The sequence below is a fragment of the Panthera pardus genome, unplaced genomic scaffold (genome assembly GCF_024362965.1).
Source record: "Panthera pardus isolate Hobbes unplaced genomic scaffold, ASM2436296v1 HiC_scaffold_7, whole genome shotgun sequence".
Lineage (NCBI taxonomy): Eukaryota > Metazoa > Chordata > Mammalia > Carnivora > Felidae > Panthera > Panthera pardus.
This window is the reverse complement of record NW_026527002.1, coordinates 66,747,181-66,761,352: the sequence shown is the minus strand read 5'-3', so window position 1 is coordinate 66,761,352 and position 14,172 is coordinate 66,747,181. Positions and strand designations below refer to the sequence as shown.

General features: G+C 45.5%; 1 protein-coding gene across 10 annotated transcripts in view; it reads right to left on the bottom strand.

Moving 5' to 3' along the window:
• TRMT12 (tRNA methyltransferase 12 homolog) overlaps positions 1–14,172 on the bottom strand; it is an 81,321-nt gene that overhangs the window by 16,221 nt on the left and 50,928 nt on the right. For 3 of the 10 annotated variants that reach the window (XM_019459888.2, XM_053896480.1, XM_019459889.2), the window contains exon 1: positions 7,857–9,738. In XM_019459888.2, the coding sequence (XP_019315433.2) occupies positions 7,890–9,425 (1,536 nt within the window). In that variant the 5' untranslated portion in view covers positions 9,426–9,738 and the 3' untranslated portion in view covers positions 7,857–7,889. Of the gene's footprint in view, positions 1–2,021; positions 4,487–5,144; positions 6,690–7,838; positions 9,739–14,172 lie in introns of those variants that run through there. The other 7 variants (XR_002082876.2, XR_008419981.1, XR_008419982.1 and 4 more) reach the window with 6 other exon arrangements.

The following is a 14,172-nucleotide window of genomic DNA, read 5'->3' as shown; positions in this document are numbered from 1 at the left end:
AAGCCAGTTTTCGGAGGTCCTTACTGTGTCATTTTGGAAGCCACTCATTTTACTCTTGATACTGGGTAGGGAAGTATCAAGAGATGCCCTAGTGGGTGGAGTCAGCGTGAAATATACTCTTCCCTGCCCTCACTGTGTGACAATAACCCTCCTTCCTCCTGATGATCAGATTCACTTATCCCCAACCGGAGTGGTGACCCTTCCTTGCTTGCCTGCTGGTCTCTTAGCACAAGGAGCCTGACATGCCTGGGAAATCTCAGTAGGTTAAAGTGTAAAGGGTCTGTTATTGTATCTCCTGATGAAAGAGCTTCCCAATTAGGGATCAGCCCTCTAGCCTCACTAAGTTGTGGAGACGGGAGGCATGAACTCCCGGGGGGAGACGGGGGGCAGTGGGGACAGTAAGTGGGTGTATTAACTTCCTATTGCTGCTATAACAAATTACCACAAACTTAGTGATTTACAGCAACATAAATTTCTTCTCTCATAGTTATGGAGGTCAGAAGTCTAGAATCAAGGTATCAACCACTCTGTTCCTCCTGAAGCATTCTGGGGGAGAATCCATTTCCCTGCCTTTTTCAGTTTCCAGAGGCCTCCAACATTCCTTGGCTCATGGCCTCTTCCTTATGTTACTCTGTCCTGCTTTTGTCATCACACGTTCTACGTCCTACTTGTATTGCCTCCCTCTTATAAGAGCCCCTGAGATTATATCAGGCCAACATGGATAAACCAGGATACTTTCCTCATCTTGAGATTAACTTAATCACACCTGTAAAGTCCCTTTTATCATGTTAAGATAATATGTTTACTGGTTCTGGGTATTAGGACATGGACATATTTGGGGGACACTGTTTAGCCCGCCACAGTGGAAATTCTCCTATTTCTACCCTTTAATTCCTAGCTGTGGATTTTCTATCTAAATGGGACATGGCACTCATCATGTAATAGGTATGGATTTAGAGTGTATACTGCATCCTGGTGAATGGGATCCCATTCATAGGGCATTATCTTCAAGCTTTGATTTGGTTTCAAAAGGTTTTTCCACCACTCCACCAGGCCAGCATTTTTCTGGTTGTATAGTATGTGATAGGATCAGTGAATCACCTGGTCATGTGCCCACTCAAACACTTCCTTTGCTGTTCAGAGGCAATATTATGCAGGAGACATATTGATGGATAGAACACTGTAAACCTTTGGATAGCAGCACTGGCCAACATCTTGTGGGCAGGAAAGGTAAACTCATGGATGCACATAGAAGATTCTAGTCAAGGTGAATCAATGCCCTTCCATGACAGAAGCCCAATGTAACCCACTTACTACCAATTAGCTGCTTGGTTTCCTTGAGGGATGGTGTTGAACCAAGGGCTCAGCGCTGAATACTAGGCTCTTTGGTGAGTAGAAGCCATGCTGTTGGCAACTTGCTAACCTGCATCCCTGCAACATGTTATTCATAAGCTCTTTATGCTACTGGGGTAGCTTATGACTACCGCTGCTAAAATTAACCAGCCAAGTCTTTTGTTTACTTGTTGAGTTCCTCTTTGATGTGCATGTCTCCGGTAGGCACTTACGCAACACAAAGCTCTTTACTCATGTATCCAATCCCATAGATTCCCCACCACCTCTTCTCCAGGCTTCATTGTCCCTGAACTAATCTTTCCCACTCCAGGCGCCTGATCAATTTGCTAACCCACCTGCCACTTGCCATGAAGGTATATTCTTACTTCAGGCAACTTCTCTTTCCATACGAGGTGGATGACCAGGAATATTGCCCCCAGTTCTGCCTTGTGGGAAGATACCCTTCCCTGCTGTCTTTTAAGACCACTCCTGAGTAGGGCTGTAGGGTAGCAGCAGTTTATTTTGGTCTTGAACCCGTATTCCAAGATAACCCATCAATGAACTTAGCTCTGCATTTGCATCCTTTATCAGCAAGACAGAAGGGCTTCTCAAGTGGCCATGATTGTGGGCCGAGGGAAGGGCATTGATGCAAGAATTATAAACATGACACAGGAGTCTGGGCCACCTACCTGTGCACCTATTCGTTTCCTCTGGCTCTCGCCATCCATCCCAGATGTACCACTTCCACCTTATGATGGTTTGACTTGAAGGGTCTGACAAAACTCAGCTCATGATGGGCAACTCTGGCTACATGGTTACCCGAAGTCCCAGAAGATGCTCAGATTCTACCAACGCCCATTAGCATGCCAGGAGCCATTTTTGGATGACGCCTGGCTCTCTGCTGCATACCATCTGGCCTTGCTACAGACATCCACTTGAGACTACCTTGTGATTTTCCCATTGGAGCTTGTCCTAAACTTCCATGGCTGCTTTGCTTATCACAGATACTCTTGTACCATAGAATCTCCTGGGTTGAATGGTCCATGAAACAAAGCTAATTACACCGCAACCTGTACCTGCTACAGAGACTTTATGTGCTGTGGATCCCACTGAAAACTGGCGGCCTTCTATATCACCCAGGAGAGGAGTCAGAGCAGTATTCCCAAGTCCCGAATTCCCACAAAGGAGCATACAGAGGTTGGCGTGCTTCCTTGACGGAGGAACACTGATGAGTGGGTGAGATGGAAAAATCTGTTCTTTACCGTGAAGGAGCAATCTTGGCATTCAAGCAGACCAGTAGCCCTAAAAATTTCACTGATGGAACAGGTTGCTGGATGGTATTAGTGATTATTCGGAGTACAATATACTAGCTCGTTGTGTCTCTGGCCTAATGAGTATGATGCCGTAAGTATAGTAGGTTAGTAGGGTGTTCCTCGAAATGTTCCCATGGCCTAGGTCTCCTCAGACTATAATGATGGGGGAGTGGAGTCCTACATGAACGCAAACTGCTCCTCACCCAGCAGTCTCAGGGCTCAGTTCCATACGTACTCTCATGGCTCCTGCTGGTGCATGTTGCTGAGATCCTGCATCCCCTCTGGCACATGGGCCCAGCTGAAATTGTTGACAGAAGACACAAAAACAAGAGAAAAGGAGCCGTGTAGGACGGAGCCAGTTGCTTTGTTTGGTGTTGTGCAGCTGCAGGTTTACTCATCAAGTTTTGCTGACCTTCGCTTGAGTTATGAAACTATGCATACATATAGCTTTCATTTAAAAAAACAAAATTCAATTACTAAAAAAGGAAACTAGGACCGTCTTGTCTGTCCATCTATAAATACCTACCTAATAGCGTACAGAGAGCTTCGTCGCATGGGCCACTCCATCCAGGAGACGACAGGGTACATAAGTGTGGTGGATACGTGCGTGTGCGTGTGTGTGGTATGTTCCAAACTGCAGTTGTAGCCTCATATTCGTTATTTTCTATTTGCCTTTGATTCAACCTTCACCTTCAAAAAGCCAGAAGCAAATACCTATTCTGACAGTTTGGGCCCTCTCTGAAATTATGTGATTGTTGATCAAGTAATCTTGCAGGCAGTCTCAGATCTCATCAGAAAATTTCCCCTGTACTTAGTGTTAATAGTTTTACATTCAGTTTATAATATAGGTAGGGATCCTAACACAATTGTGGTAAGAAATTCTTATGAACTTTGTATGTTGAAGTTTTGTGTCAGCTTAAGTATTGATCTGTATTTATTATTGCTAACGTGAGTTTCTTCAGTGATTGTGAAAACTAGTAAATTTATACACTATCATAAACTTCTAAAGAGTTAAAAAAAAAAAAGCTACACAAAATATAAGAAACAACTATCCTCAAGGCAATGAAGGACAATGATCCATGGGAGACAAAAACAAGGTGAGCCATTTAATGGTTTAATCGCTCCAGCCTATTGCCTGGAGAAAAAGTTCCCCGGCTGTGGCAGGACGAGGGGGAAGCCGGGTGGAGCCCAGCCGACTCCCTGAGGTGGAGATGGTACTGGGAGTCCCAGGAGCCCAGTTAACGAGTTTAGAGGTTGGAATGCCAAACGGGAGAGGGCCACGGAGAAGTCCCGAGATCTGCCGACCATCCCCTGAAGCGTCAGCTGAGTAATGATCAGTGCGCACAAGAGGACGCTACCAAAGGCCAAGAAAATGACGAGTGTCACGGCTTGCCCAGTGTGAAGTGGCCGCACCCCGAGGCTGTTCAGAATGACATATATCGACACGTGTCCAGGGTGGGAGAAAGTGAATTCAAAATGCTATTCATGTGTTTCTCATCATTTCAAATTTCTATGTTTTTATATTTAACATGCATGCATTATACTCCCAAGAGATGCGCATCACTTATTAAAATCATGAAGTTAATGAATAAAGCAACTCATAGTTGAGGGAGTTTAAAAAAGTTATCGTCACTGTTTTTTTAATCACAACCTCTCCATCAAGTGGTGCACTAAGTGACAACTAATACTGATGCTCACGGAGGAAGCTTCAGCACTTTTAAACGTTCCCGGACTGAGGTGACCAAGCCTCCATGAGCCTCCTGATCCTTTCAGTCTTTTTTCCTTGGTTCCATTAGGTGCCTCTTTCTGACCAGGCCAATCCAGCAAGTGCTCGGAGAAGACTGTAACGTAAACGGACACACTCAAGGTGGAGAAAAGGCTTAGGGGACCCTTACTTTCTTCCATTCACACATAACTCCAGCTCATTCTTTTTTTTTTTTTTTTTTTTCCAAGTTTATTTATCTATTTTGAGAGAGACAGAGAGAGTGGGAGCAGGGGAGGGGCAGAGAGAGAGGGAGAATCCCAGCAGGCTCTGTGCGGTCAGTGCACAGTAACCCAACTCGGGGTTTGAACCCATGAAACTGGGAGACCATGACCTGAGCCGAAACCAAGACAGCTGGCTACTTAACTCACTGAGCCACCCGGGCGCCCCTCCGGCTCATTCTTTAAGTCTCAAGTGAAGCGCCCCTGCTCCCACCTTCCCAGCCACACCCTCCACTTCCCCTAACCCACACCCCCGAACGTGGACGGCTGCCTCCACTGTGTGTGCCCGTGAACACCCGTCTGTTTCTGTCTCAGCACTTAGTGCCCAGTATTAACATTGTCTCCTCTGTGTCCCCGTCACCAGAAGTGATCCCTCCCATTTTGGGCAGGACTCGGCTTTTTTTTATTTATTTACTTTTTTAAAGATTTTGAGTACTTGCCCCACCTCACATGGGGCTTGAACTTACAACCCAGAGATCAAGAGTCACATGCCCCCCAGGACTCAGCTTTACTCACCTCTGTGTCTCTGGCCCTCAGCACAGTGCCTGACAGCGAGAGTACGCGGTACATCCCAATCAATCAGTGAACGGCTTTTCAAAACAAGGACCTTCTACTTTAACTAAAGCAAATGTACAGCTATTCCTCACACCCAAAGTAGGAACCGGGCAGTTCACCTTACACGAAGACCGAAGTATTCACTACGTGCCAGTGACGGTGTTGACGGTTCAGGCCCGTTAACTCGCTTAACCCTAACAAGTATGCTTCGGGCTACGTACACTTGTTAACCCGTATGTACAGACAGGACACTAAATCTTGAGAGACTGCCTCAGGTCACAGAGAAAGAAGGGAGGCCAGAAAGTGTATGCGTGGAACCTCAATTCCATGAAGGCAGAATCCATGTCAATCTTCTTTGACCACTGAACACTCAAGGCCTGATGTGTACGTAACAGGTCGAACGAGACCAGTCAGGTGTATCTGAGGTCAGCGGCCCATCCATAGCTTGGGTCAGAAAGGTAACTCCTCAGCCCCTAGCCACGTGGCTCCCTGACCCCCCGTCCTCCCTGTTTCTCCCCTGCCTTCCTTCCTCCCCACGCTGCCTCCAGTCCCAGCGTGGCATTTTTAGCCGGAGGCACAAAAGCTGCAGGCACGCGTGTCAGAAACCAATATGGGGAAGAGGAGAGGACTCAGGCAAACACAGGCCACTCGGTGGGATGGTAACGGACCAGTCAGGCCCCCTTCTGCGGTGGGATCCCACGACGGCTACCACTTCCTGGGGGCTTACTGGGTACCGGACACTGTTCTTTTTAATCCTTACAACGACCTCCATCTTCAACACATCTCTCGCTGCTTCTTCTGTTCCAGACTGCTCTAGTGACGGTGCTCCAAACATCTTCTGAGCCAACTCTCTGCACTCACTATTTTCTTCCACTACCATCTGTTTCCAGCCTGACTCACTAACAAAATCTTACCCAGTTTTTAAGAGCCGGGTCAAACACTACCCCTCTGAAGGCTTCCCCATTCTGAAAACTTTTCTTCACCTTTGCACTTCTACATGGTGCTATCACTCTTACGGTACCTACTGTATTCCAGCTCTGAGTTTTTGTGTTATTTCTGCTGCTAGGTTGTGAACGCCTCAGAGACAGGGTCTGTATCGAATGCCTCTGCAGCTCATATAGACAGCAGGCACTTAATTTGCGTGGAAGCATAAACAGCACCAATCCTGTCCTTACTGACGCTGTCCCGAGAAGGACGAGCAGCCCCAGCTCGAGCCCAACAAGCTGAATGCCAGACACAGTCATAATCCTGAGAAAGCACAACTTCCCTGTGCGTCCTTCATCAGGCAAACAAGCCCAGATGGCTTCGAAGTGCACGAAAACACAGCTCCGAAAAGCGATTCTCAACTATTAGTCATTCCAAAGGTAACCAGTGCTTCTCTGCGATCAGTCATTCCAGGGGCACACAATGGTGCTGGCAGACAGTCACAAAACAAAGTGACGCTTGAGAAACCCTGCAGAATATCTCTCACTCCCTAGAGCTCCTCACGTTGGCCCTGATGTCCACCTGAGAAGGAACACGAAAAGGGAATCTGAGGCCTGTTAAAATCTAAGATTTTAATTTGAACTTTAAAAACAGCCAACTTAGGAGCACCTGGGTGGCTCAGTAGGTTGATTGTCCAACTCCCAGGGTTGTGAGATCGAGCCCCGCGCTGGAGTCTGTGCTGAGCATGCAATCTGCTTAGGATCCTCTCTCTCTCTCTCTCTCTCTCTCTCTCTCTCTCTCTTCTCTCTCTCTCTCTCTCTCTCTCTCTCTCTCTCTCAGGGTTGTGAGATCGAGCCCCGCACTGGAGTCCGTGCTGAGCATGCAATCTGCTTAGGATTCTCTCTCTCTCTCCCCCTCCCTCCCTCCCTCCCTCCCTCAAATAAAATAGCTAGCTTTTTGTACAAGCTTAAAGCTGGAAAGCTAGTTTCCCTATAATTTAAAGCAGTCATTCTTAACCTCTTTTCTACAACAACAAACCTGATACATAAGACATCCTCCCCAACACTCATTTAGCAACACTAAAGCAAGGGAATGAAGTTAATACACTACAGTAATTCTTATCCTTTTCCTTCCCTAATTCAGTCTTAGTAACAAAGCTGCACCATTCGATTGCTTTGATTTGGACTCTACTGCTTAGTCTCATCAATTTTATATCTCAAATCCATCCACTTCCCACTGCCACCACCCTAGTCCAGGCCACCACCATCTCCTGCCTGGACAACCACAGAAATCTCATCACTGGTCTGCCTGCTTCCATCCTGGCCCCACTCTGGCTGATTTTCCATATTGTAGCCGGAGTGATTTTGGAAACAGCACTGTGTCTTTCACTCTAAAATAACCAAGGCTTATTAGATAACAACTGCTTATTAGATAACATTCATGTGAGACCATTCAAAGAAATCCTCATTTTGCAAGTGAGGAAATTCAAGGCCAAAAGAATATTGGAATCACCCACCCAAGGTAAGACAGAACTGAAGTCAGAAGTCAGAAACGCCCCGGCCTCATTTTAATGAGCCATACTGCTTCTCCCAGATATGTAGTTCATTCTCAATGTGTTAACAGAAGACAAATGCAATGACTCGGATTGGTCTAGAGCCTGCATTCAGGGTCACAAAATATTAAAATAGGTTGCCAGGAGAAAAGAGGGGTGAGAACCCAGCCTAAACTTACGTATTAAGGTTCACTCACATGTAGATCCTTGGGTCTCAGGATCCACCTTCTCTAGCCAACTAGAGGGCAGGGGCGGCATTCCAGATCCAAGACTATGTGGTCCACATGGGGAGCGTAGGATTTCACTGGTTGGATGTGCAGGATTTGTGTCTTCCATGGTTTCCCGTGCACCTGCTGCAGAAGGGTGGCAATACGAGTTTCTGCAGATTCTGCCCACCTCTGCCACTCTGGTTTGGTGGCTGCTGGCAGTGTCTTTCTCCTAGAATCCCCGGTAGCTCCATTTGTCCCTTGGTTGGTGATAATTTGCTGAGGATAAGGCCAATGCTCCTTCTCCATTTCACTGCTTCCAAGAGGCTGGAGATTCTTCCCTGGGAAAGATTCCACATTTTGGTGGATATGCAAAATGCCCCCAGCATCCTGTTTTAGCACCTGGCAGGCAATGGGCCAGCCTTCTTCAGAGCTGGGAATCAGCCCCAGGTTCACCCTGTCTGCAATGTTTGAGAGCTTCAGTTTTCTGTTATCCCCAAAGTGTATTTGGCACCGGTGTGCCACTCCATTGATCTCAAGATTAGTTCTCAGGGCAACTACAGCATGGGGGTTCCACTCACAGGCGTGGACGAAGGCGGCACCAGCATGGACCAGGAAGGGCAACGTAAAATAGCCAATCCCTGCGTAGAGATCCACCAGCACCTCTCTGGCACAGGGCAGCGATGCCACTCGAAGCTTCTCGGTGATGTTTCCGAAGGAGAACATGCACTGGGTCACGTCAAACTTATATCGGATCCCATTATCGACATGCTCTACCCAGCCATGGTCGCCCAGCAGCAGAGTCACGGCTGGTGTTCGAGTGCCGTCTGGTGATACCCGCCCTCTTTTGGCCACACGACGGACGCCAAGGGCCGACGCAACAGTCTCCCAGAGTTCTGGTTCCAGATTTTTCCACTGCTTGGCTTGGAAACAGTCTTCACTCAGCAACAAGAGGTTACCATGTCGCTGCCAAGATCGGGGCAAATCAGCCTCCAACTCAGCTGACCACGTCACTCCCCGGCCCTCTACCCAGCGACTCACTTCAAGACACAGCCTTTGGGCAGGTGAACAACTCTGAGCCTTCTTGGAGGGAACAGGATCCAGGAGCTGGGTTACTATACAGGTGCTGCCTGGGGCCACACAATTCCTCAGCTCCCGCAGGTGCTGTTCACGGAGAGCCTCGCCCAGCACGGGTAGCGCCACGGTGCCATCCGGCATCTTTGCCACACGGTGCTGTCTATCCAAGAGTTTCTGCTTCTCGAGATATTCCCTGTATCGCTGGGTAAACCGAGGCTCAGTCACAACTGCGACAACAGCCGCGTTCTTCTCACCTTCCCTTTCCATGCTGCTGGTGCCCCATTCTCTCCGAGTCCCTCCGCGAGACTCACTCAGACTCCACTCACCAGCACCGGGATCTCCACCGCAGCAGCGACAGGAAGAGCTGCGCGCACACCGCCCGCCGGAGCCGGAAGTGACGTCAAAATGGCAGGCCGGAACAAAAGGTTGGTGCGCTTGCGGACAAATGCGTCGCCGTTGCCGTGGAGACGTTGCTGCCGCCATCTTTGTTGTGGTTGACCATTGCTTGCTTCGGTTTAACGGGAGATTAGTTAAAACAAGGAATTCTCTGGGCTCGAAAACTTAAAATTAGTCGATATCCGCTAGAACCCTCGTGCACTCTCTTCAGTTATGCTCACGAATCCAAAGAGAGAAGTGCACTTGGAATGATGGGCTGCATTTGGAGAAAGGCACAGTTTCCATAGTCTCATGCTGCTCTCAGGTCAGTGTCAGTGGCCACGGTATTTGCTGAGAGTGAGGAGTCAACTATAGCTTCCTCATTCCTTTTCCTTAAGATAGTCGTCACCAACTCACTATCCTGCAGTATATAAAAAAAAAAACACACCAGTGTTTGGAAGTCAGAAGTATCTGAGTAAATCATATCACCTCTCAGAACCAGAAGCTGCACCTATGAACTGGGATTTATGTTAACTTTCTCAGATGATTGCTATGATTATAGATATATATAAAACGCTTTGAACAGTGGCTAGTAAAGAGTAGATACTCAAAAGAGATATATGGAATAAGTTGAACTGGTTAGGTAGTAGATTAATAGCCCCTTGAAATGCTTTGATATAGCTAATGAGGACAAAGAGTAATTCCCCTACACCTAAATTCAAATAGTGAAAAATAAGAGTTGTAAAGAAGCCCTATTCATTCTACTTACCTCCGACCATTCTATACCAAGATGTTGGGACCCAGAGAGGTTAACATTCATTAAGACTTCCAACTCAGGTCTCTCTATATGGGAGGCACCAGGCTATGACTAAAACAGTTTCTTGTTTCTTGACACCTATTCAGTATCGATCAGAGTTGTTGTTGTCAGTTTTGTCTTTATGTTTAAAATTCAGATTCCATGGAGAAAAAAAATTAAGTGGGATAGAGTAGAAGACTCTTTGGTGCCCCATATACCCTTGGGACTCTCCATTCCTGTATATGTCAATCCGATGGCTTCTAACTAAAAGCACTTAGGTGTCTGTCTAATGGCTTTCTCTGCTCACCGGAATTGGCTTAGCCTATGTCCAGGGCATGCCAGAAATGCTGGAAAATTACTGCTCTATCCCCAGTATTTTATATAGTTCCTGGTCACAGTCATTTCTTGGCAAATGCTATAGTAATTAAGAGAATGATTCATCACTAAGAGACTTGAACATGTTTGTACCCATTCAAGCAGTAATCCATTCCATAAATGTAGAATGATTAGAAATTCAAAGAATTATAAACTAAGACTCCTTACTGTTTTACTTCAATGTACAGATGAAAGGTTAAATGGATTATGATTACATCCTTTAGATGGAAATATTAAACAATGGTCATGATTATAAGAAATATTAATGACATGGGAAGTTACTCCTTTTGCAGTGTTAAATTGAAAATATACAATTATGCCTTAGATGATATTATTTATGTATTTTAAAAAGTTTATTAGGGCAGGCTCTAAAATATGAACGGTGATTCCCTAAATGTGATATAATTATAAGTGATTCCATTTTCTTTTGTACATTTTTCTCCAGTTACAAATTGTATACGATGAACAAATGTTATCTTTATATCTTATAAAAATCTTTAGAAGATCCCCAAGGCAGCAAAAACATTGTTTTCTGGGTTCCATACAAATGGAAACTCCCTTTCATTTTATTTGTAGTGGGAGGTGATAAAAGTCATATCTTGGAAAGCGTTTTTTCCTCTAGGTTTTCCTTCTGTTCCAAAGTCAGTCTAACACCTTGCAACAATAATTAAGATAATGTAGTGCAGACTTTGACCCAGATATATCCTACTTTTAATCTGAAGTAAACAAAATATTGGGGGGTAGATTTGAAAACTAAATATTTGAGAGTTAGAAATGGTCCTTTAAAAAAGTTTTACAAATGAGCCCCACTTGTGCATGGCCACCTTGATCCACCTTCCCTGAAGCACATGACCTCACTTTCCCCACCACTTCTACCCTGTGAACTCATTAAAATGACAACAAAGCAAAAGCGACCAGCAGTGACGATAGTAAACAAGCTTTTAGACAACCCGTGGGTTCAAATGCAGAAGAGGATAACTACTTAGTAAAGGAGAAGTAGGTCACGGAAATTAACTGGAGAGAAAAGGAGAGAGAGAGAGGAGGCAAACTGTATCACAAACTGCTTTTCCTGAAGTGGCCAGAATTATTGATTTCCATATGAATTAAAAATATCCATTAGAGTTGTTGTCCGAGAGACCCCAGCTGGAGATGAGTTTGTTACCGCCTCTTATTGATGAGATGCCAACACGTGGAAGACCAAGGGACTATCCGCCAGCTTCTTATAAGAGAGGCTGCATTCGGTTGTTTAAGGGCTGTCAGTTTTCATGTAGGAAGGACGTTCCAAATGGTGTTGGGCTGGCCGTATACACAAGAGCTTTCCTCCATGGCTTGATAGACCCTGGAGTCCAGAAATAAAGAGGAATTATTTTTTTCACGTTCTTATTTTTCTCTTCCTTCTGTCCTCCACTTCGCCGGCTGCACCTGGAATGCCTTTCCCTTCCCCTAGGTGCCTCTTCATTTGTTCATTCATTTTAGCATCACTTCTGCAATTTTTGAACAACTGTTTGCTAACCTCCCTCCACGGATCTCTATTCTGAGTCATACGTACACTCCCAAATACCTCTGATGCCATTAGTTAGGTGCTATTGGGGTTGCAGTTTCAAGTGTTTTGTGAGCATGGAGGAGAGAGCAAGCCATCCCTGTCTTTCATTTTGAAGAACACGTTCTACTGCTTTTCCTCCTACCTCACTGAATGCTTCTTCCCATGGGTACACCTGTCTACCTCCTCTCATCGGCCCCCCTGCCACCATATTTGATGTTTCCCAGACACTTCACATTCAATACTTCCAAAATTGAACTCAGCCTGCGTTCCCCCCACTCCTCTTTAGCTCATGAAATGCCCCTGCCAGTCTCTCTAGTTGCTCATGTCACAAACCTGAGACTTTTCTTTTACTTATGCCTCCCCTTGCCCTCAGCACTCACAACAAAGCCACCTCCATTTTGAATGGACTTTACCTGCCGCGCAGTTCCCCCAAAGAATCCCCTTCTCTCGGTGTCAGTGACAGTGCCCTAGACCTGGTCTCACAGCTTCCTGAGTGGACTGCACACCTTTGTTTATTTCACTGGTAACGTACTATTATTTTTACTCCCTTTATTTTATGTCAGGGCATTTGAAATAAAGCCCCAAGATGGTAAGGAATTTTTTCACAAGCTTTGCTTTATTCTATAAAGAGTTACACGGTCACATTACAAAGTACATTATGCCATAATTGAATGTTCCATTAGGGGAATGGGATTTGAATAATTTATATTATGATACCCAGAGCTTGAGACTTTGTAATGTTTAAAATTGTAAAAATTCAAAAATAGCAAGTTTTTTTCTTTGAGAGAGAGAGAGAGAGAGAGAGAGAGAGAAAGAGAGAGAGGAAGCACAAGCTGGGGAGAGGAGCAGATGAAGAGAGAGAATCTTAAGCAGGCTTCACACCCAGCATGGAGCTCAACACAGGGCTCAGTCCCATGACCCTGGGATCATGATCTGAGCTGGAATCAAGAGTTGGACGCTCTCGAGTCACCCAGGTGCCCCCCAAATAGCAAATTTTAACAACATTTTTATTTTATTTTATTTTTAAAAAGTTTTAAATTTTATTATTTTTCAGAGAGAGAGAGAGAGAGCGCACGAGCAGGGTAGGTGCAGAGAAGGGGGTGGGTGGGGGAGACACAGAATCTGAAACAGGCTCCAGGCTCTGAGCTGTCAGCACAAAGCCCGATGTGTGGCTCAAACTCACAAACCGTGAGATCATGACCTGAGCCAAAGTCGGATGCTTAACTGACTGAGCCACCCAGGTGCCCCAACAATATTTTAAAATATAAAAAGTTCTCACTTTAACTCGTTAGTAATTGCATTCCATTGTGGCCAGAGAACATACTATATATACTTTCAAGCCTGCCTTTTAGATTTATCGAGGCTTTATTTTGTGACATAGTATATGGTCTATCCTGGAGAATGTTCCGCATGCACTTGAGAAGAATGTGTGTTCCACTGTTGGTGGTTGAGTGTTCTCTAGTTGTCTGTTAGCCTGTATCTTTTCAGCTTATGATCAGGTCATTATTATATGATAATCATTATAATTAACAACCATAGTCTTAATTCAAAAAACTAGAATGCCTAAGGGCACCTGGGTGGCTCAGTTGGTTAAGCATCCTATTCTTGATTTTGGCTCAGGTCATGATCGCATGGTTTGTGAGATCAAGCCCCATGTCAGGCTCTGCACTGACAGCCTGGAGCCTTCTGGGGATTCCCTCTCTGCCTCTAACCCACTTGCACTCTCTCTCTTTCTTTCAAAAGAAATAAACATTAAAAAAAAACCCACTAGAATGCTTAATACCAAGTAATAACTTAAACACATGGTCCTCTCTTATTCCTCTGTACTCAACACACTCCCTCTCTTTGCTGAGCTCACTTTCATGATGGGTCTCACTGCCCAGAAAATTCCCTTCCTAAGGCCAGTCAGAACATCCTCAGGAAAGCCTTCTCTAACCTCCTATCCATCTCCCCAATAAGGAAAATCCCTACCAATAATTCTCATAGCACCATGTTCTTCTCTTAGAGCCCCTTCCAGTCATATTTTTCATGTTGATTTGATTAGTGGCTATCTTTCCACAGTGTGTAAGTTTCAAGGGGGGGCGGGGGGGGTAAGGAGCTAGGTTTCCCCCCCATTATTGTATTTCCTAATTGTATTTATG